At 40.9% G+C, this 24,213-nt stretch overlaps 1 protein-coding gene across 1 annotated transcript in view; it reads right to left on the bottom strand.

The window, feature by feature from the left end:
• Positions 1-24,213, bottom strand: part of RELN (reelin) — a 476,703-nt gene that overhangs the window by 62,553 nt on the left and 389,937 nt on the right. Inside the window, exons 32-45 of the mRNA XM_026503988.4 lie at positions 23,554-23,712; positions 23,178-23,366; positions 22,393-22,666; positions 19,888-20,028; positions 19,604-19,781; positions 15,577-15,661; positions 14,580-14,762; positions 12,072-12,243; positions 11,870-11,972; positions 9,913-10,142; positions 5,735-5,955; positions 3,818-3,965; positions 1,281-1,539; positions 192-441 (exon numbers count right to left, since the gene is read on the bottom strand). Of these exons, the coding sequence (XP_026359773.3) occupies positions 192-441; positions 1,281-1,539; positions 3,818-3,965; positions 5,735-5,955; positions 9,913-10,142; positions 11,870-11,972; positions 12,072-12,243; positions 14,580-14,762; positions 15,577-15,661; positions 19,604-19,781; positions 19,888-20,028; positions 22,393-22,666; positions 23,178-23,366; positions 23,554-23,712 (2,592 nt within the window). The remainder of the gene's footprint in view (positions 1-191; positions 442-1,280; positions 1,540-3,817; positions 3,966-5,734; positions 5,956-9,912; positions 10,143-11,869; positions 11,973-12,071; positions 12,244-14,579; positions 14,763-15,576; positions 15,662-19,603; positions 19,782-19,887; positions 20,029-22,392; positions 22,667-23,177; positions 23,367-23,553; positions 23,713-24,213) is intronic.

Below are 24,213 nucleotides of genomic sequence, written 5' to 3'. Positions count from 1 at the left end.
TACTTAAAAATAAGCTCACATTCTGATGCTTTAAAAAATAGACTTCTAAAACTTAATGCATACACAACATTTTCAAGAATGCGATTATGGTTGGACTCACGTGCACTTCTGTTTTGCTTATAGACTGTCAGAGGTGCCACCGATGCCCCTCTACACACGTCTGTCCCTCTACATGGAAATGGAATATTTACCATAACAGGAGTCTGTGACCGAGCAGGAGGCAGCAAAATCGATCTGTAGGAATGAATCCTCATTCACAGCAATGTCTGTGGTGACCACATAGCGGGTGCTGGCCTTTTCAATGAAGACCAGGGCGTCACCAGAAGAGCCGCACACAGGCATCTTGGTGCCTCCTGGGTGGAGCAGCCATTTCCTACTATCCAGAGTTGTGAAATCATCCTCCAAGACCGTATTACCAGAAATATTTCCTCCGATAAGAATCTGAAAGGTATTTTTTAAGAAAACAAATTTTCAATATGGTTTCAAGATAGGAGAGAGTTCAGTCTTGTTTATTTGTGTTTATCTGTCAGACTGCTCAACACTGGCGTCACACGGCAAGCATCCTGTCAGGGGCCTTTCAGAACGCTTTTGTTTATGTGGTCTGCTTGCCCAGCTGGCAAGAAGCGACAGAAAACAAATCGACAGATTGACAAAACCATTCACAACCTTCATGGGCCAAACTATGCCTTTGGAAACTACATGCACCCAAGCTGGGAAAGCAAAATTTGGCTTACATGTGATTATTTTCCATGCGAAATTTCTATTTAAGGACAGTCGTATCCTAAGGCATTTCAGTTCCAATTCTTTGCCTGGATTCTAACCGTTTGTTAACAGGTTCTTTGAGTTCTATTTGATATGCATTTTATTATGTATGAAGATCCTTTAGAACTGTCCATAAGGATGTTAGGAAGATTTATTTATTTCTTCTTCAAAGGCTAGGAAAGAGGATTTGGAAACGACTGCATGTGGTACCAATGCTAATTTGCACATTTTCCTTTTCAGAGAATTATAACCTCGTATCACGCTTGATAAAGTCCCTCTATCCATATGGCAGATTTCTCTATGTGCAGGACCTGGGCCTTCTGTTGTGTTGTTTGTTTTTATAGGCTCAGGCTCGAAGCTATATGGCATATCTAATCTAGCCGTGTGCCCATGGGCAAGTCATTCAATTGTGGGTCCGGGGCTTCCTCGACTGAACGAGGAGGCTGAACTGAATGCAATCCAGGCCACTTGCAGCTCGAGTGCCAACAATTATAATAGTTAATCTTGAATGCACTGACCTGGTCGATAACCCAGGGACTGTAGAAGTGCCCATTTTCAGACGGTTGCCACCAGCGGAGGCGAGTAGAAGCAGAACGGGCTTTCAAGGGTATCTCCAGGGCGATGTACCTGCCCACGTTGCTGGAGTTGCTGAAAAGGAACTCTTGAAGGAGACTCCATGACAGGCCGCCATTGAGCGAATACTGAAGAAGCACAGGTTGGCTCCTGGGGTCAGGAACACCTTTACCACATCCCAGTCTCATGAAGAACTGCACAAATCTGACACGAGTAAGATCTATTGTAGACTTTTTTTACTTCAGTGAGAAATTCACACTATTCACAAAAGACAAGCCCACAGGGTCATGGCGGGGGGAATGCATGGCTTTAATGAATATGATGATTTAATGAACGTCCAGAGCAATCATTTCAAAGTCCGATTTTCCTTTTTGACGTAAGGGAGTTAATAAAATGTGAAGTCTGAAAAAAAGGCAATTCTGTACCCGTATACATATTTTATGGCCCTCCACACAAGTGAGTCTGAGGGAACTGAGCATTCGCCGTACCCTCTGGCCATCCTATAAGAAGACGGAAGGGCTCCAAAGTCTCTCCAAGTGTGCGAGTGTGTATCGTTATCTATTTAAGATGAATTTGTCCTTAGTATCTGAAACTGGAAAAATGTTATGAATGTAGTTTATGCCATTAATTGGCAAAATCACCCATCCTATGGTTTTACCAGGTGTTTTTCAGATCTCCTGTTACTGGTTTGGGGAGACACATTTAAATGCAGCAGTTGTAGCACCTCTTTGTGAAAGGCCAGGCATCTTTTGGAAGAGGTATGTCAAGCCTGGGCTTCTTTTCCATCTTTTGTGCCAGGGGCAGGGAAGCATGAGTGTGGGGTGGTGGTGAGGGTGGGCTGTGCCAGCTTCTGACTATTGCTGGGTCTGGGATGGATGATACTGGCCATCGAGAACCGTGGCGGCCAGCCAGGGGCAGCCTTCCCAGCTGGCAGGGAGGTGGACGGAGTGGCAGCAACCAGCTAGGGTGCCAATGAAAACTAGCTCACATGTTATCTTTGGCAGGCAAGCTGCTGGTGCCTGGTCTGGCTGCCGTGCTAGCTGGTAATGCAGAATAAATTTCATGTGTAACCCAACACATACACCCAATTATGTATGCATGTCAAACATAGGAAGCATACTGGGACTTATTATAAAAGTTATCAGTTCCATATATAAAACCATGCGTTCTTCATGGGTTCCTCCCCTCCCCCATCTCCATTAACTAGGCATTCATTTATCTTATAACCCTGAGAAAATTGGGATTTTACATGGAGCGTTTTGAGGTCAATGTATGCAAATCCTACACAGCATGCTACTGAGATGAGATAAATAATGGAGCTTTTAACATTGGATTAATGAAAAAAAAATACATAGTTAGTACCTAGTGGACGTTGATATCTATAAAAACAATAACCATTTACAGAAAAATACCTTTTGGTCTACTGTCTACTTATATTGAGAAATGTTTATATATTAATTTAGTTATGGATAAATCCACATCGGAATTATTTAGAAAAGCCCAGTAATTTCCAAATTAGAGAACTCAGCTGCCAATGATAAATCTAAAATAAAGAGCATCAAATTAAACCATGTGCATTAAAATAGGAGGAAGAGAAATAAAATTTTGCTTTCTATTACTGTAAAATTATCTCACAGAATCGTATTTTTATGAAACATGGCCAAATTTATATTCAATAAATAAAAGATCTAGGTGAAAGAGGAGGATAAATATGTCAAGATCTATTTTAAGATACTCGGAAATGCTTTAAAAAACCAAAAACACAACTCCTTTTTTCACTTGCAAAAATAGGTCAGGGTTCCATTTTATACATGTTGAGTTGTCTTCTTTATTTTCCTGGCTAAGTTTTTGGCTCGTCAAATGATCAAGGGATATACATCTTGACAGGACATAATCCTCTGAGCCAGTTTAAAATGTTTGTTTCTGAGAGGCTGTGCTCAAATCAGAAAATGAGTGCCTAGAAAGCATGAGTAAATCATTGGAAAGAAATGTGTATAAAGAATAAGGCTAACTTCAAATATTCTTAACTTAAATTGCTAATGGATGGAAAATTAATGGTGGGTCATTTGAGGACGTATTCTATTTCAACTAAGCGTGGTGTAATTTTCCACATTGTTCAAGTGCTCATGAAAAGTATTCTCCAGAAGGTGGATAAAAAAGATGCAACATTATTTTCTTGAAGTGAAAGGAAGTGAAACATTGTCATTTCCTAGTCACCACCTTGTCAATAGCACTGATTTTGATATTGACTTGTGTCTGTTTAGCTATGTTTCATTTCTCATCTAGCTTATTTCACAAAGCTCTCTCGGTTTTAGGATGGAAATGACAGGAGCTGTGTCTTAACGGAGTCTCAGATAAGAGAGAAGCTCAGCATTTCCAACGGAAGGCCTTGTCCTTGAGAGGTCTGCTTCTCTCTGATTTGATTATGTTCTGTGACTGTACATCACAATGGGGCTTTTCAACAGCATCTAAAAACGTTTACCTAGCATGTGATAAATCCAGATCTCGTGTCATCAACATGCGCAAGCCATCTTCGTTGAAAAAGAGGTTGTTTCCACTGGAAAGGATTCCACACTTCCGAGATGGCTTCCCGCCACTCATTAATAAGAATCGATCGGATTCTAGCTGACCTGAAAAAAGTGGTAAAGGTGATTTACCTATGACCCCAAAGATAGTCATATTCTTTTTTAAAGGAATATGGTTAAGTGCTTTAGGCAGTTTTGAAATACAAAGTCATGACTACTGAAGCCACATATTTTGGGAGAAGAGGTCTCTTCAACAGTTTAGCTTGTTTGAACTGTTTAACTTTGGCTGTATAATTTAAGGGGCCACATGACAGAAGGGGGGTGGGGCTTTTCCTGAGTAGCTATGGTCCAGCCAGCTGGGTCCTTCCTCTCAGCTCTCCTACGCTGCCAAAAATGACACTGGCTAGTCTGAGCGTGAGTCAGGCCAGAAGTAAGGGAGGGTAATGTAGTTTTTTCACTGGCCTCTTCGCTGTGTTTTTGCTACTCTGAGGACCGCGTCAGGCAGGTATTATAAAATATTTTTAAAAACACAGTTTTAATGGAAGAAGTTACAGTGTAATTTAATATTTTCTATTAAATAATGTCTTTCAAAACCAGCTTACAAATCTCTCCAGATACTTATCTTAGATCTAGTGGGGGTTTTTTGATTGTGGTAAAATGCAAATAACACAAAATTGATCATTTTCAATATTTTAAAGTGAACTCAGTGGCATTTAGTACATTCATACTCATGTTGTGCAACCATCACCACTACCTTGTTCCAGAACTTTTTAATCACCCATGAGGGAAACCGTATACCCTTTAAGCAGTCACTCCCTATTGCCCTCTCACCCAGCCCCTGGCAACCACTAATCTGCCTTCTGTCTCTATGGATCTGTCAATTTTGGATGTTTCACAGAATCATATGATATATAGCCTTTTGTGTCTGACCTCTTTCACCTGGCATGTTTTCAAGGTTCATCCATGTTGTTGCTTGAATCAGTATTTCATTCTTTTTTTTGGCTGCATCATACTCCATTGCACTGATATACCTAAATCTAATATTAAATTGTACCTCACAACCATAAATCTACTATAACAATTTTATAAACAACTTGGGAAAAAGAAGTCTTTTGGTCCCACTATCCTAACACACGTAGCTGTTACATTTGTTTAAGACTTTCTCTTATGAGGGGCGCCTGGGTGGCTCAGTCACTGGGCGTCTGCCTTCGGCTCAGGGAGTGATCCCGGCATTCTGGGATCGAGCCCTGCATCAGGCTCCTCCGCTGGGAGCCTGCTTCTTCCTCTCCCACTCCCCCTGCTCATGTTCCCTCTCCCGCTGGCTGTCTCTATCTCTGTCAAATAAATAAATAAAAAATCTTTAAAAAAGAAAAAGACTTTCTCTTATGAGAATATTTTTCCATTGTTTTATCAGAGTACATATCCAAGCACATTTTTCTATAACATTTTCGTCACAGACAATGATGTTAGATTCTAGGTATAAAACTGAGGTACAGAAAGTGAGAAGAGGCTGCTCAAGGAGCTGATGATAAACAACGACAGGAATTTATATTTTTGGAAACTTGTTCCCTCTACCCAAGATTAACTGTCTAGAGACAGTTCCTAAAATTATCATTAATCAGCAATTCCATGTGAGAGAAAAAGTGGTGAAAATAGCTTTAGTTTTCTCAATCATGGCCTTGCTCATTCTCATTGCATTGCCTCAAAAACGGAACCCTATATAATTCAGAATGAAATGAAGGCGTGGGTGGTACCAATTGTAAGGATAAATAATGAATGTTAGAGTGAAATTCACGATTACTTCTATATTACAAATTACATTTACTATGTAAGTTCTTTCACAAAGCTCCATAGGATTTATTTTAAAAGATTACCTTCAAAATCATCCTTGAGAAAATCAGGATTTTTGGTGCTTATTTTACAGGTGGGACCTGAGTAGCCGGGATCACATATACACTTGGTTCCATTGATACAACTCCCATGTCCGTTACACATCTCTTCACATTGGGGACCAATATAGACATTATCGATGGCCCACGTCACTGGCTGAGAGCCTGCAGGGTAAAATCCTTGGTACCATCTGAAACGCACAGATCTGGAAAAGAGGCACAAGTCTTTTAAAATCGCATCAACAGAACAACGTAGGCTCAAAATAAGGACATCTGATCAAGGAGCAGCGGCCAGTCAGTGCCTCTGCACCACACTCACGAAGTAGAAAACATGGTTTGACATTTCACGAACACAAACTCCATTCCTCAATCTCCAGGATTTTGCCAATTTATGTTTTTGCTTCCTGTAAGCCCTTCCCAATCCTATCACCAGGTCAAATTCCACCTGACCCTCCACCTTTTTCAACAGTGACTTCTTTGGTGATGCTTTCTCCATTCTGACCATCTACACTCTGCATAACTAATCTTTTTCTTCATAAATTGAGGTAAAATTCACATAACAGAAAAGCAACCATTACTTATTTAAGGGGTACGACTGGGGGGCAGTCAGCACATTCCCAGTGTTCAGCTAACCACCACTTCGATCAAGTTCCAAGACATTTTCATCACCCCAAAGGGAAACCTTGTGTCTATTAAGCAGTCAGTCCCCATACCATCCTAGTTCCAGCCCCCGACAGCCATTAATTAATTTTATTTCCAAGTAAATTGTCCTATCATATTGTTGATGATAGCTTCTTGGAAATAACCTACATATTTAGGTAGTAGTCCAAAAATAGTTTAGTATATTTTATTAGACACAAAAAGTCAATTCAAAGAAGACAGGTTTATTTTTGAGGGGCTAGACATAGAGATGGCATGCACACTCCTTTTTGTACCCTATGAACGTGTCCCATTTTCAGTGATCATAGAAACCAAATTCAGAATAATTTTTTAAATTTGAGAAATAGAAATTAGAAGTCAATTTTGGAAGTACTTATTAGGCTTCTAAAGTTTAGTAGATACTAAAGCAGATGGAGTCAAGTTCCCACATATAATTTTAACCCTAATTTCATTGTTTATCTCAAGACTCCAACCATACTGAGCTGCTCCCAAAATGCCAGTTCATAATTACATTTTATTTTCAAATACTTGTCAGAGTTTAGTCTTGGCAAGAAGCACTTTCTACCCTTTGAACTTTCAGACTGCTGAGCTGAGGGAAATGGCTAGAGCTTTCCTTTGAACAAAAGCCTACATGGATTTTTTTGAACTTCTTATTTATTCAAATGTCCTGAATACAAATGAGCCACCTTGGTTGGATATTTATTATTGTTCACCTGCCTTGACACAGAAACTGCAAGCACTGTGATAAATGGGCTGAAGGGTCTGGTTTCACTGTGCTTCCCTTCTGCTGAAATCTTATTTTGAAAATTTCTCACTGCCACCCTCCCTGGTGAATGTCAGCGTTTGTTCTCCTAAGCCAGTGGTATTCAAAAGGAACTGTTTTTCAAACGTAAACTTAAAATTTCAAGCACACAACAGTGCTTTCTTCAGACAGGGGTTTTGGTTGACTCATTATGAAACTGTACAAAGCAAAAGCAATTAGGAAGTTTTACAGACAAAAAGGCTCCTAGATGAAAAGGACACAAAGGTGATGTGAATAAAACTCAATGGAAGCTCCATACTTCATGCTTCAAAGGTGAATTGACTAGATGCGGAGGCAAACACGGTCATTTTTGCACCTGAAAACATCTCATATGCTTTTTTGGTACCTGGTGTCCAGTAAGAGCACAGAAGAGGGTAATTTAAATATGGGTTATATATATATTTTTTAGCATCTAGCTTGTACTGTCACTATGGACCATGCTGAATACAAACCAAGCAATGGTTCACTGAGTTGGAGAAAATTTAACTTTTGCCTTCCAGCAATTCATGCCTGTGTGGGTTTTAAGAAGAGTGTTAATTCTTTTCCTGAAACAAGGACCAGACAACACTATTAAGGAAAATTCTTCTCTTTGCAGAAGTGGTTGAAGGCAGTTTGGAAGGTCGGTTTATACCATTCTGAGAGCGGGCATGCCTCTCAACAGATTTCTTTTCTTTTTATAGAAATAAAAATGACACGGAGTACAAAAAACACAATGGCCTAAGTTCTATCCCTTTATCATTGGAGGAGATATATTTTTAACTGACACTCAGTAGCAGTGGGTGAAAATGTATACATTTCTAATGTTCAAATTATATTGCCTTATGACTTCTCTCATTCAGATTTCCAAATTGTATTTCCTCATGCATCAGCACAGCCCCGCGGACATCACCAATTCTGAGAGAGGTGGTTTCCATGACACTGGAGCAACTGTCCTGTGACTTCATTCCATATTTCTTTAAATAGGATTGTTTCCATGTGGGAACGTGCTGAAGCGAGTCTCAGTTGTTAAAACAATGTAAACTCATGGCCTACACCCTATCTTTAGGGTGGTTTCCTAGTTTACCCAATTCTTAGCTGAGCAATAGGAAGAAATGAGAGGTCCATTAAAGAGAAAATTGGGAGCTTTTCAACAATAACCATAATGGTCACAATCTGGGCCATAGGTGTCTGCGTGATTGGCCAGCAGGCCTTTCCCTGCCTACACTGCCCTTAAGCGCGGATTTTTGGCAGCTAGGCTTCTGTTGGATGGCTTAGCTTTCTGGCTATAGCTGATTGATTTAGATTGTCTTTTCTAGAAATGTGGAATTAGGAGTTCTGGCACGTGAGAGCAGTCGTTTGTTGAGTGATGTTAAGGTCAACATGATAAAAATGAGGGTCACATACTGCTTTTGCTGAAGTCCTCACACTTTGAGTGGGGTCCATGAAATTCCCCAATATGCTCCTCCTAAGTTCTTCTACTTTTTGGTAAGCCCCTTCATATTTCCTGCAACATAGGATCTTAAATAATAGAACTGATTTTGGGTAAAAAGTGTTTCCTGAGCTCTTTCTCCCTGCCCTATTCTTCTATAGACAGTCCTCCCCACCCCCAGCAATAACAGCTTTCTGGTTGTGCCGGCTGAATTGTCAGCTCTATCTTCTAGAGAACCATGAGGACATTCTGCTTAGTAATGCTCATTTTTTTTTTTAATAGTTGGATTTTCCATTGGGATCATATCCTGGTGTAATAGCAAGAATTAATAAATATGACATCCATGACAGCTCAAAATATTACAGTCCTTAGCAATCAAATTATAAAAATTATGCTGATGACATGATGAGAAGCAAATGGATTTATGTTCAAAGAGAATACGGACTAGTGAAAAGTCACTTTCACCCTTTTGGAAAAGTACTAGGTATTAGTCGTTTTGCTTGAAGACCCAAGACTTCTAATTATGCTGAGTTTCACACTGGGAATGTAAATCTGTTTCCATCTTGAAAGTATATTAGTACTTTCTTCTTTTCTTGACATACCCTGAAAGAACAAGTTCTTTCTTCTGAGAGAAAAGACAAATTCTGAGGCAGCCTGCTTTATTGACTTCCTCTCTTTGTTCGCTTACATTATTAGGTTTAGTTTTTGAACTATTCATTTCAATTCTATTAGAATTGAAGTCCTTTATCTCCAAATAGCTTTCCGACAGACAAGTCAAATACATGGAGCAAGAATGCTGAGAGAGGTTGGAAAAGCAGAAATGCCTGGAGGGGGGAGAGCGGAACAATTTTTTTTTTTTTTTTTTTAATGAGGCACCTAGAATATTCTGTGGGCTTCCATCCTCTCGCTGTTCCCTCTCCCTACACAAGAGACAAAGGTAGATGTCTGAAAGTCATAAAATTCTTACTCCATTTATATTGGGAGCTGGGGGCAGGTGGGGGGGATTACAATATTAGGAGAAAACCATATTTCTGTTGCTTTCTCATGGATCTAATAAAGACCCGTGGGGGATGTGAATCACTACAGAGTGCGGTCCAGGATGTACTCTTTTAAATCTATCTTCGAACTCTGAGTAGTGTGTCAGCTCAGAGCCCCATGTTTAGAGTATCCACTGATCTGCTGAAGTGGAGAACTAGGGGGAGGTCACCCCCCATGAAGTGGCAAGCCAACGGTGACATCGGGGAGAACATCGTCAAATGAGAAAGATGGCGGTGTGAAGCGGCAGGTCCTCACCCGCAAAGGTGCAGCTTCCCAAAGTGCACGACCTCCCTCCTCCAGCCCTGGGTGGTCCCCGCGTAGTAGGTGCTGCTCGGGTGGTGCTCGGTGGAGCACAAGGAGCTGACGTGGCTGCTGCTGTGGTAGCACAGGGGGAGCAGCAGGTGCCAGGTCGCCCCGAAGTCCCTTGAAAACTCCAGTCTGACTGGATCGGTGGATGAGCTATCCGTGGAGCAACCCACGTTGATCTTGGGGAGGAAGGAAAAAAGCGATACAAATTACTTCAGAGCAACAGGCCTTGAAATGATTCACCACTTCGTTCTTTTCTCGAGAGTCCATTTTCCTGGGAACTGTCTTGCTGAAATATTTAACACTATAAAATTCTGTTTTGCCTAACTGAGTAATATCATATATTACCTTCAAATAATAATTTTTTCATAAAGAACCTCAAAGGGCCTCATAAAAAATTTATTTTCCCTCCTTTTATAAAAAGCTAGGAAATGGGTAAGGCAGAGGCTGGCGTGGATTCCAAATTTTACCTCTGGCCTACTTTCACAGCCAAGCCAAGCAAATTGTAATGAAAAGACTGTTTCCTGACTTCTAGCCATTAGCTTTTTTTCAGTCCACGAGAGAGGAAGACCCTCTGTTTTCCTCCTTGCGACACCTTCCAAATAATCCTCAAAGTTCTGCACGCAAAAAAACTTCAGTATGTAATCAATATTAAGACAAAACGAAACACAATTATTGTCACTATTTCCGTGGCACAGGGAGAACGTTTTTCAGAAAGACCTTCTTAACCATTAGGGAAATAACCACTTCATTCCTTTTTCCATGCTTTCAAGTAAATAAACTAAAACTTAATTAAATAAATGCATGTAATTCTTTCTATGCAATTTTCCCCTCTTGCAACTGAGATTAATATTTTCTTGGTATTGTAGCACCCAGATATATTCATATTTATAATTTTTGTTGTTGAACTTACTCCTTTACCTTTTGATGAGGAAACTATTAACATTAGATAAACTTTTCAACTAGAGGTATTTGTTTCTACCTAGATCTCCTGAAAACAGAACAGGGCCACATGTGCTATCTTTTTAAATTAACATTTAAAGCATGCATTTAGACAATATAATAGAAGGTTATTTAAGTAACTTAAAACTAGAAAATATAACAGAGAGTCTAAAATAGATATAGAATAATTTCTCTATGAAAGCATCATTTGGTCTCTGACTTTTGAGATGCAAAAGACAACTCTAATTTAGAGGCTACTGAGAGTTAACCTAAAACAAATATTCAGAATTTTGTTGATGCAGTTAGGCACCACTGTAAGCCTTCCCAAGGTAGAGAGAGATCTCGGCTATGAAACAAGCATTTTTGAAAGTTAGTACTACTGAATGCTGGCACAACGCACCCTTGGTCCTGCTGATTTTATCTAAGTGCTTGAAATACACAAAAGTATCTCTTTTATACATTATTAATTTGCTCTCTTCCAAATTATAAGGAGTCCATGAATATTAATGAAATACACAAAAATTATAAAAATAGTGTAGCGTTGTTTTATCTGTCGAATCCATGGTGGCATCATGATAAATATTATATAAATGTGCCCGGCATGGTACAGCAGTAGTTACACTGACTGGGTCTTAACTAACACATAAAAATTGTGACAACAATAATACTAGAATAGTATGGCCCTTTTCGTTTTCATCATGTTTAAAATAATTTATTTCAACAACTTCCCATCATAGTAGGTAGGGAGATTATGTCATAAATAAAGGACAAAAATTCAGAAATATAAACCTTAGTAGGACAATTGGTTCTGCTAATAAAAATGAATTATGATGTGAAACCTTTTTTGTCCCTGCACAAAAATGTAAAGTCATAATGCATGAGATTATCTGAGATTTTCCTTCTCTTTCCTGGCTTTTGCTCAAGATAAAATTTAAAGCATTTCTGACAGAACCATGTCAAGTACCTCAAATTGTATGATGGTGTTCTCGTTCACATCCAGGTCACGAGTGGTAATGGAATGCTCACCAACTTCATTTGAAACAAATACCATTGCTGAATCTTCCTCACTGTTATGTAAGAAAACAACAAGAAATCCATTGGGCGAAAGTTCATCGTGATTTGTATGGGGCAATGGTTTTATTTTAGCGTCTCAATTAAAGACTTACGGAGCTCCTTTTGAGGAATACGGGCAATAAAGGCCAATGTTACCACCAGGATAGAAAAACCAGTTGTCTTCTCTGGGTCCAAAGTCAAATGTATCCAGAAGCATCAGAGGGTTGTTTAGATTATTCCCATCAATAATGAAGTCATCAACAATCCAGATTTCTTCTTTCTTACCTAAGGCATTTTTGGATTAAAAAAAAGTTTTTCTAATGGTTAAAATCGCAGAGACATTTTTGCTCGTTAGAAGAAAGAAAAGGACAGAAAGGAATCCATAACAACAGGTTAAAAATATGCCTTCCAGACAAAGTAACACATACTATATGACAGTGTATTTATAGCAATTGAGGTATGAAAACATTAAGCTGTCAATCATATTAAGTTGACAGAGCAGGAACAGCCTCACTGGCTTTGGAAAGCTGAGAGGGTTTGTGAAAATGTGCTCTCCTTCCAGTCACAGTGCGGTGGTGCTGCAGACCCTCCACTGCCGAGAATGGGATTCGAGTTATGTTTTCATGGTATCAAGGGATCTGGAAGATATCTGCATCTGTGAGCATAGGCGGTCAAGCCTGAGGATTTAAAACTGAGGTACGCTAGTCAACTTGAGGAGCAACTCATTACCTTTTCGAGTCAACTCATGACGAGGCATCATGCTATGGTCAGGCCAAAGGACTGCGGTCATGAAAACACTGGCCTGATGCATAATTTTATTTAATTGTTAAAACTACACAGAAGAATATACTCAGTGTTATATACATTTTTTAAATGTTTTTCAGAACTTTTATGTTTATTTGAAGATACGTGGAACTATCCAGAAAACTAGTAAAATCACTCCATAGGCTGTCATAGAATTTGATTCAGCAACACAGGCTGGGTGTCGAAGGAAGAGACCTACAGAGTAGAGAGGAGGGCAAACCCAGGCTGCCTTGGCAAAACGTGGTCTGGACTCAAGAAAACAAGGAGATAAGACCATGCCAAGCAGACACATCAAGATTCCCCAAGGTTGCTTCTTCATTGATTTCTACTTTGATTACAATTCTTACAGACTATCTATATATATTATAAATATATATATATATATATAATCTGTAAACAGGAGCCTGTAGAAATAACCTGATGATTTAAATGAAGTCACGTGTGTCTCTCTCTCTCTAATCCTATCACTGTTCTAATTCTAGTAGCTTTCTTCTCTTTTCTTGTTTTGGAAGCAGCTGGTGAAAACAATAAAGAAAAATCAGGTAAGCATTCCATCCATAACATGAAGACAATAATCCTCTGGATTGTGAAACTTGGTTGTATTTATTTACATTTATTTGGTGATTATAAAAGATTATTTTTTCTGTTCATAATAAGTTAAAAAAATTTTTGGCTTACTAGTTATAAAGTAAAAATTCAGGTTAAATTTTAGAGATAGCAGTACATTTTTCTTACTCATTTCTCTGTTACCTCTGCAAAGAATCTGCTTAATGGGATATCTCCATGCTTACTCAGGCCATTAAATGCATGATTTGGTAGAGTCTGGTCCTTTATAATCAGCAGTTAATAGAAATATTGGAAGCAATAAAACATTACAAATTTGTCTGAAAATGCTGTTAAATTATACATTCACTTTAACTTACCACTGAAGCGGGTGTGTGTGATAAGAATATTTTATCTAAGGCACTTTCTGCTTGGTGTAAGTCCCTGTCACTTTGTCATGGTATTTTGCTGGAATGTTGTTCTGTCTCAATAATGAAATGCCACACTCAGAAGAACTATTTATTCTTTTTTTTTTTTTTTTAAAGATTTTATTTATTTATTTGACAGAGATAGAGACAGCCAGCCAGAGAGGGAACACAAGCAGGGGGAGTGGGAGAGGAAGAAGCAGGCTCATAGTGGAGGAGCCTGACGTGGGGCTCGATCCCATAACGCCGGGATCACGCCCTGAGCCGAAGGCAGACACTTTAACCGCTGTGCCACCCAGGCGCCCCAGAAGAACTATTTATTCTTAAATGAATTTAGCAGGAATGTAGTCATAATTGATGAGTGACTAATGATAATATTAAATCATTTATTTAAAGATTTTATTTATTTATTTGAGAGAGTGTGCTCATTAGCAGGGGGGAGGGGAAGACGAGAGGGGGAAGCTAGCTCCCCACTGAGCAAGGAGCCCGATGCGGGACTCGATTCCAGGACCCTGGGATCATGACCTGAGCTGAAGGCAGATGCTTAATGGACTGAGCCCCCCAGGTGCCCTAATGCTCAATTATTTTTTAAAAACCTTAACGCTGTAAGAGGCTTTAGCTATATTTATGAGGCTTTAGCTATACTTACATCAAGAGAACTTACGAGTCAAGCACAAAGAGCCGATAAAGATACATAAAGTTAAATACTCGTTGAGACGCCTCTAGGTACAACGTGTGTTATGGACAACGAAACTACTCAGTTGACAAACACCTCCTCTACATCTTAGAAACAAACATGTTAAAATGCCACAGTCAGTCTGGATCATAGGAGAACATCTGCGTTCTTACCATTATTATAAGGTTGCCAGAGTCTAAACCTTGTAGCGTTGGTCTGGGCAGTATACGGCAAGGGCACATTAATGAAAAGTATGTTGGTCGTTTGAGGGAAGTAAAATTCGTCCATCAGGTGCCAAGTGATTCCCCCGTTGATGGAGAACTGTAGTAGAATAGAGTGAGACCTCTCCGGGGTACCTAGACAGAAGACACCACGGCATAAAACATATTGTGATAAAAGTGGGGAAGTGGTATGTTCTAGGGCTCTCCTTTTGGCATTGATGCATAAGCCTCCCATAGAGGCTCTTGAGTCCAAATGCTTCGGAGGCAGCAGCTTCAAGCAGCGTCAGGTGGGGCTTTCTGTACGACTGTATCTCAAAACGCACACCCGATCTCAGATTTTCGCACAACAGTATCTCCCTCTCTTTCTCAGATATGAATACATATCTTTCTGTATTTCATTTAGGAAATATTATGTCAGAGAATTTTGCTTCTACGGGCATCACAATTTTATAAATGGTTAAACATTTAAATCTCAGGATACAAATAAAAATCTACTATCCAAAGGGCATTATTTGTCAAGGAAATGATTTAGTTAATATGAAAGGTCATAATGGCAAAGAAGCTGTCTTTTGGGGGTTCACGTCTGTAAAAGAAAATCCAAAATGTCCATAAGCTAAAGTTTCAAAATTTAAAATTCTTACACCGAGGAAGTAGTGGTGGCGAACAGACTCAGGGACATGATGATAAATATAACTGCCATAGAATTAGTATGATTACTACAGCTATACGAAATTTTTGCAAAATCAGTAGTTATCTTCCTTTTATATTAAGATGAACTTATAGAAGCACATTGATGAACATTTATTTACTCAAATTTATGTCAGCTGTCCCATGTAACAGAATTTATGGGCCTCAAATCCATCATTTCTTTGTGGGGGAGGAATTGGGTAAGGCAAGGGAGAGTTCTCTTAGAGGGAAATAATGAATTCTACCCATAGAAACGACTTACCTTTTGCTATAAATCTAAGTGAAAACTGGACATACATAGTATTCGTACAGTCTAGATCTCTTGAAATAAGCATCCTCAGTCCTTCCTGAAAACACAAACATGTACGTTAAACAACCTTATTTCATCAGAATTATTTTCCTTTGACTTTTATACACCCAACTTGCATTAGCTAAGTAATAGATACATACATGTAATGACCCGGAAGCAATGCTGGGTCCAGCTGAAAAAGGCTTTCTTTTCTTATGACTGCATAACCCAAGTTCATTGTCTCAACTCGACATCCCACTTTGCTGTGACTTTTATAAAAAGCAGTGCAAAAACGACAGCATTACCTATCTGCAGGCCTTTTTAAAAAGTAGCCTCCTTTGACCCCAGCACGCCATGAGAGGAGTAATGAGGAAACAGATGGAAATTCTCTGCCAAGTGCTCCTGCTGGAAGTTGGGAACTAATAGGTAACTTTTTCAGTGTTCCAAGGAGTCGTAGGGACTTACTCCTCCTTTGTGCGCTCTGACAGCGCTGGGAGGCTCTCATTCAGGCTGACACAACACCCTCCAGTTGGTCAAGTTAAATAAGGCATAACTAAGTGAGTCCCCATGCCTCGGCTGTAACTGCTCATGCAGAGAAGCCAAAGAAGGAAGAAAGTGATCACATTAGCTTTGGTAATTTTTTCTGCTAATTAACTATTTCTGGTTGCCTGGGATTGACAGCCCCAATAGCTTGTTTTCTCCGTGTGTACATGGGACTGCAGTGACAACCAGTAAAATAGAATTTCACTATGCAAGTGTCCTAAGGTACGTATAAGCCTTTTAGCATCTTAGCTGTGACTTCTGAATGAAGTGACTCTTCCGTGGTATAGGACTGTGTGATACTGAGTGGACGCTGTGTGTGTCTTCCTTCCAACCTTCCTTCCTTCCTTTTTAAACATTTATTTATTTATTTGAGAGACAGAACAAGCAGGAGGGGCAGACGGAGAGAGAGAAACTGAAGCAGACTCCATGCTGAGCAGGGAGCCCAAAGTGGGGCTCGATCCTAGGACCCTGAGATCATGACCTGAGCTGAAACCCACAGTCGGACGCTCAACCAACTGCACCACCCAGGTGTCCCTGAATTTCTTACTTATCAACTAACAAACACCAAATGTAATTTTAGTTAGAGAAAGCAAATTCTTCCGCTTTTTCTTATTACCCAGCACAAAATCCTCATTAACTGAAAAACTTTAAATAGAACTAATTTTGTAATAGCAACCGTATTATTGAATGTCTATAACATTCCAGGTTCTAAAACAGACACTTTTGTCCTTTAACACACATCACACTCATAAGGGCAAGATATTATTATTATTATTATTTTAAAGATTTTTTTTATTTATTTGACAGAGAGACAGCCAGCAAGAGAGGGAACACAAGCAGGGGGAGTGGGAAAGGAAGAAGCAGGCTCCCAGCGGAGGAGCCTGATGCGGGACTCGATCCCAGAATGCCGGGATCACGCCCTGAGCCGAAGGCAGATGCTCGATGACTGAGCCACCCAGGCACCCCAGGGCAAGATATTATCTTCATGATGCACAGAAGGAGACTGGAACTCAGAGACAGTCACTTGCTCAAGATTGCACAGCTTAAAAGTGTTGATGGCAGAATTTGAGCCCAGGTATGTCAGACTGTGAAACTTATCTTCCATCCTTCATAGAATACCAGTGTTTCGTTCATTAAATCATTTTTTAGCTTTGGGAGAAGAAATCCAGATAACACTAAATTCAGAGTTTGAGAATGATTTAATACTGTCATGAAAAAGTAACGGCATGTATACCTGTCCATGAACTTCAAAAAGCATCGATTCAAACTTCCAGGATTGAAGGTTGCCCTGTAAAAGCCTTAAATTTCCAGTCTCCGGTTTTGTTTTTTGTTTTTTACCCTAATAAATCACTGCCCTGCTCAGTCCATGACACCTAGTCAATGCCTGTTCTTCATGTCTTACTGTTGAGAGACACTCTCTCCCTCGTCCCCTGACAAGCACAAAGCCTTGAATGGTTTTACAGCTTGGTGCCACGTGGAGGTTGAGGTGATGAGGAAAGGTGGCTTCTTCAACTTGCAATGAATAAGCTTGGAGGTGGGTAGTTGATAGGTCCATGTAATAAAGATCCCTTGCTAACATCAAGTTAAAGGAGTATGAGGACTCTTCCCCCGTGATTATGGAACTGAAGTATAAAGTTGTTCCCATGGGCAAACACAAATCCACCATAAAAGGACCATTGCACACTGCATCTTGTAGGAACAAGTATGTAGGCACCATGTGTATGAAAGTATCTTTCATGCTTGTAGTATTTGCTTGTTGTTCAGCACTTGATATTAATTACGTGGTGGAACCGTCAAGCCCTGCTTCTGTGCATATTCTAGTTCACACGGATAGGTTTCTTTTCTCATCTTTTCCAGGTTCATTAATCCATTTGTGCTAAGTGCGGGAGTTCTTTGGCATCCAACAAGCTATTTGAATAGCTGATAGTACTCCTGAATCTATAAACATTAAAGAGAGACCACCATTTCCTTTTTAATGAGAGAATGCCTTTCTAGGTCAAACTGCACCCTACTGAATGGCCCATTCTGAGCCTTCTCTACATCTTGCAGAGCTGATAGATAATATGTCTAATACATATAATGCTTGGCTGCTCTTGCGTTTGGATGGCTAAAGGGAAAATAGAAAACACTGTGTGTCTTTCTCCTTCATAGGATCTAGGGACCAGGTTAACTCCACTGCTTAAAAATTTATCAAGTAAAGATATTTAAATCATGAAAAGTCATAGGGCTCCTGCTTTTTGGTCTTGTCAGTGCTGCAAGCAGATCGGAACTGAGCTAGTGGTAATCAGAGCTAAAGCCTCGGACAAGACTGAAAAAACACACACATGGAAACCTGCAGTTTCCATCCTGAAATGTCCTACCTCAATTTCTTCGGCCTCTCAGAGCTCTTAGGGACTTGTAAATCTCTCTGACCCCTAAGTGTTTTTTTCTCTCTCATCCAAACTTGAGACAAATTCAGGACTTGAACAAGGATGATAGGCAGCATCTATCAGCTGTAATTGAAAAAGCTCCACTGGGCGCCTGGGTGGCCCAGTTGGTTAAGCATCTGCTTTTGGTTCAGGTCATGATCTTGGAATCCTGGGATTGAGTCCCGAGTCGGGTTCCTTGCTCAGCAGAGAGCCTGCTTCTTCTTCTGCCCCTCCCCCTAGCTCATCTGCACTCTCTCTCTCTCACAAAAATAAATAAATGAATGATAAAAATAAATAAATAAATAAATGAAATCTTAACAAAAAAAGTTCAGGATGTCTAATTTTCTAAGCATTAAGTGTCAATCATGAAGGCTGTACAGGCACTCATGTGGATTGTTGTTACAGATTTCATTTGCACACCTATATCAGCCGATTTCCCCATGCTGGGAGAGACAGGCTATAGCACGTTTTCACACAGGAAGATGTGTCAACCAGTACAGCACTTCACGCAATCGCTTAATATCTCTGTCACCAGACATCTAGGTTGAAATACAAAAATAGACTAAAAATGTTTGAGAATACTATTTCACTTGACTCAAATGTTTGGTTTTCTTAAAGTCACCAAAGGGTTCTATTGGCAGGAGGAAAAAGGAAAGGAAAAAGCAAAGACCTTTTATAAAATCATTTTTTTTCAGTTCTGTAAGTTATATATTTAATAACACATAAAATGCTACATTCTAGAAGCCAAGGTTCTAGATATTTCATACACATAATTTATGTGTGCGTCTGTGTGTGTGTGTGTGTGTGTGTGTATTTGCAGCAGAAAGTAACGAAGGTCTGATCACCAAAGCAGAGGAAAGATTTTATGCCTAAGTGATCCTCAAGAATGATTATGCTGAACAGAGAAGGAAACACGGTCTGGGCTAGAAGACAACAGCTGTGTATAAAATAATGCACCACCTGAGCAGGTTCAGAAACGCATTTGTGTGGAGCAGTGAGGGAAGGAAGGAATCCCAGTAGCAGAGGAGAGAAGTAGAATCTTATCTGACCCCTTTAAAAATAAGCGATGTTCCAGATTTGATGGTTTCCCCATTCAGATTCCCCCTCTCGGCACCATACACTTCAGGCCAAAGGTCGGGATGTAGGTTCCCGTTGAAATCATCCTTAAGAATTGAGGGCAGAGGAACGATGGGCACACAGTAGGCTCCACCAAAGCCCCGGTCACACCTAAGACAAGAAAAGGAGTGGAGGAAAGGCATTATTTGTTGTGTGTTTGAAAGCCATTTTTGTTTTTGCATCATAAAGAAAGAAGCTGCCAGTTTTATTGACTTACACACAGCGTCCGGCATCGCAAATCCCTCTTCCCGAGCACAGCCAGGGGCACCCCGAGGCCAGCACAACATTATCAATAGCCCATGCGTCAGCCCCCGCGGTGTAGTTGGACTGAATCCATCTGAACCGGGTCCTGGGAGATCTAACCAAAGAAAACACACTTGATTCGACAAGCACCCTTGAAAGCAGAACATTTCTTTTAACTCCCTTTTCGCTCTGAAGAGCCCTCCTCTAAGTTCTAGTTCCCTCTTGTTGGAGACACTTAGTCTCACTCCAAGTGTTGGATGCTCTTTCCTGCCGAACCCACCAGCAAGAGAGTAGAAAACATGCTTTGTAAATATTTCACCCTTTCTTTCATACAAGAGTCTCCTAACACGCCTGGGATGGGAAAGTGATCTCGAACTATTGATTTATTGTGTGTTTGAACTATGTGCTGAATTTGTGGTTTTGCTTTCAGGCTTTTCTTGCCATTCAGGTCGAGGGAAGAGGTGCAACGGATGAGAAACACGAGGAAAAGCTGGAATCTCACAAAGTTCTGGCCATGAGGTCCCTGCGCTACTGTCCCTAAATGGTTTCTGAGACAGGAAACGGAAGTTCTGCCTCCGTGTTGGTGTCTGAGGTTCTGGCTCCCGAAAGGTGAGGGCCAGAACAGCGTGATGCACCCCCACATTCTCTATTCTATTGGCAGTCTGCTATTTGGAATGCACTGTCAGAAGATCACCTGATCCAGAAACACGTGCAGCCTGGGCCAAACCGCAGTAGCAGTCCCTCACTTAGGAACAGACCGCACAACAGAAGTTGGGGAGTCACTTACTTGGAATGTGGAACCCAGTCTCCTTAACGTAGAATTTCAACAGTAACATTTCAAGTGCTATTGCTTCCTGGCACAAGTTCTCCCTCAGTGCAACACAGCTGCTGGTGTGGTGGCTTTAAAATGGAAATCTAATCACTGTCACCACTCAACACCCTTCCAATGATTCCCCCTAGGAATGGAATGTCAAGGCCAAGTCGCAGAATGCCTTCCCACAAGCCCCAGGCTCTACTTGCTTTCTCAGTTCAGAGATGCACCCCTCCAGGAAGCTCCCTCAGATCCCCCTAAACTCAGTTAGGTAGTACTTCCCCCCCCCCAACCCCGCGTTTCACTAACATCCCTGAGTATTATTATCAAAGTCACCATTTTATATCATAAATAGCTGCTGAGATGTCCACTATCCTACATAAGATCTTATTCATTTGTATTAGAGTTCTAAAACACAGTAGATATTCAATAAACGTTTGTTGAATAAAAATAAGGTGAATAAATGAGCTACCAGTAAGCACCATTTAAAGCTCTGGGGGTCCACAGGAAACCGTTTTAGGTTCAACACAAAAATGCTTTGGTTTCCTGCATTTTTTCTTCTGCCACTCGGTTGTACATCTCTGAATCAGAATCGAATCAGCAAGATGGAAACCACTGTGAGTATTTCATCTAGAGAGTGTTTAACACAAGGAGCTGGAGGGACAGTTAGTGCCAGAGGTGAGAAGCCAAAAGAGGTGGTGAGGAGACCAGAGCTTAGCAAAGTTGGGAAGCCGGTACAAGTCCGAAGCTGGAGGGACACAGGGGGGAGACACTGTTGTGGTGCCCAGGGGCCAGGGTCCCATGGGGGGCCGTCTCCGGGGAGTGGGAGCCACTGAAATTGGCCAAGATGCAACAGAGACAGAAAGAGAAGGGGAGGGATACCCTGTTTAATCTCTGTTTCCACTCTGGTGATCTTGCCGGGTTCTGCCACTAAATCTACCAGGAGGCCAGCAGATGCAGGAGCCTGGTAACCGCAGCCTGCAGAGGCCAACTCGCCTGTAATTCAGAACGGAGTAGTGGCAGTGCGAGGCAGGGATTGGAGGGGAGAGGTCCCAGGACGGCACGATCTGTAACCAGCCACCCCGGGACGCACCAGTTTCTAGAAAGATCCCCAATCTTCGGGATTGGGATACCCAATGCCTAAACCACAGACCTGGGGCTGTAAGCCCTAATACAGCTCTTGAATGTGATCTGAAATCCCGCGGGGGGGGGGGGGAAGAAAGATGTAAAAACAATATGAATGTTTTGAAAGAACCACCTTTTTACTCTTACTATGGTACTGTGAACAAAGAAAAAAAAAAGAAAAGAAACTAAGTTTACTATTCTTCTGCATGTGATGATTTCACATACTGCTTCATGTGAACAAAGATCACTCTGGTTATTGAGCAGATACTTATGTTTACAACAGAACTAATTTTTACAATGGGCTCTGGTGGGGAGGCTTCCTACTGCCAAAGAACAGAAAAGTTCATACCCGTAAAACTTCTGGAACTCACTAACACATTAAAAAATTGCAACCCCAAGCACCTTATACTCGCCCCACCCCCGCAGACTCCTTGCAAAATTATCTTGAGAGAGTCTTAGAATTGCCAAGTGGAATCACAATTATTTTCAAATGAGGTGACAGGAACCTAACATTCTGATATGAAGCCACATGACAATTCTCACATGGTGGAGAGTGGAAGGTAGACAGTGATCCGTTTCCAATTCTGGAATCTTTCTGAGGTGTAAACAGAACTTTCTGTGTAGTGCAGGCAGCCAATGGTGGGAGGCACACACTCCTCGGTGACCAGATGCCAGTCCCTGCCGTTGTTTAGAGAATACTGGAGCTGGACGCCATGGGTGTCACTGAAGGGCTTGCTGCAGCCCATGCTCATTTCAAACTGCAAGAAGGTCGATGCCGACACGTGAAAGTCCCAGGTCTCTGCATAACGAGGTTTTCCTACAAAAAAGGGAGAAGTTGAATGGTAGCATATAATGATCCTCTCTTTGCTTATTTGGCATTTGTGCTTGTAATGAACATGGTCAGGAGCAAACAAGAATCCTGTCTTATCTGAAGTGACTTTTCATCCCACAATAACTGCTTTTATTTGGTGAACAGAGGCTTGGACCCACGGAAAACTGCTAATTTGAAAAGCGTGACCATCTTGGAGAGTCTTCTATCTGCAATTCTGCAAATTACGAGACACGGGAATGCCTTCCGAGAGAGATTTTATTGCTCGGCTTTTGGGAAACCTTAGTTAGAGCGCGCATGAAGGACGGTTCTAAGGCAAGCTGCCGCTGGGCGCACCATGTCATCTTAGAGGTCAACCCAACTCCTTTCTTTCCAGAGTCTCTCTCAGCCCAGGCAAGCATGCGCACAGCTTTGCGTTAGAGAGTCTCCTCTTGGGTTTTAGTTAATTTAGTTCTCTAGTTAACTAAATATTCTCCCTTTATCTGGGGAAAATATATACCTATGCTTTCAGTGAATATCAGAGCAGTATCCATAGAGAGACAGTCAGTTCCGACTTGACCTCCTTGTATTCGGTACCAGCTGGCTTGCAAATCTATGGAGCCATCAAATTTGTCTTGAAACCCAGTTTGAGAGCTGTCATTCATTCCTATAAGGACATCATCCAAGGCCCACTGGGCTGAATGTTTCCCTGAAATCCGATGAATAAAGGCAGTTAAAGAAAGTTCGTTATATAGCCATATGAATACCTTTATGACTATGCTTTTAAATCAAATTGTCTAGGAGACTGACAGCAAATTAAGAAGCATACGGTGCAATGCGGCTTTAACCGTATGCTCTCAACGCCACCAGGAAGGGTGGAGTGAGCAGTAACTTGCCGTGTTGGGCTTGCCACCATCGAAAAGCTGTGGCGGGGGTCTTCGCCTCCCGTGGCAGGTCAATGGAAATGATCTGTGGCTCCAGAAATGACATGAAGTCCAACTCTCGGAGCAAATGCCAGAGTATCCCGTTGTCATTTGAATACTGAACAACAAGCCCTGTTAAAAAGACATAAATCAGTTACTTGGACAGTTTTCCTACAGGCAAAAAAAAAAAAAAAAAAAAAAAGGCAAGGAACAGTATTTTTCAAATGGCAAGACTGCAGCAGAGACTTCAAATTGCATCTCATAGAACGAGGGCACATTCATCTAACTTCCGAGGAATGAATTAGTAGACCTAAAGGCTCATCAGTTCCTTGACAGTTTCTAGCACACCAACTCCCAGGAAATGGAAGACGAAGAAGAAGAAGAAAAAAACATAAGCTCTTTTAAAGACTACTCAGCTTTGTATGAGTGATGAGTGGGTTGGTAAGGAGGACATAAAAATCCACTGCAGATCATGTATTTGAATTTTAGATTCTGTCCTGAACATTACCAAGTCTCATCTCATTATTATATACTCAGAAGATATATCTCAATTTCCCCAGCACAAAATCAAGTAAGGCTCTTTTCTGCCAAAGCACCAGACAGTAAGCAGGGACCAATCTGAAAATTCTATTA

Source organism: Ursus arctos, unplaced genomic scaffold (genome assembly GCF_023065955.2).
Source record: "Ursus arctos isolate Adak ecotype North America unplaced genomic scaffold, UrsArc2.0 scaffold_3, whole genome shotgun sequence".
In the NCBI taxonomy this organism is placed as follows: Eukaryota; Metazoa; Chordata; class Mammalia; order Carnivora; family Ursidae; genus Ursus; species Ursus arctos.
This window is presented reverse-complemented; position numbering and strand designations above follow the sequence as displayed.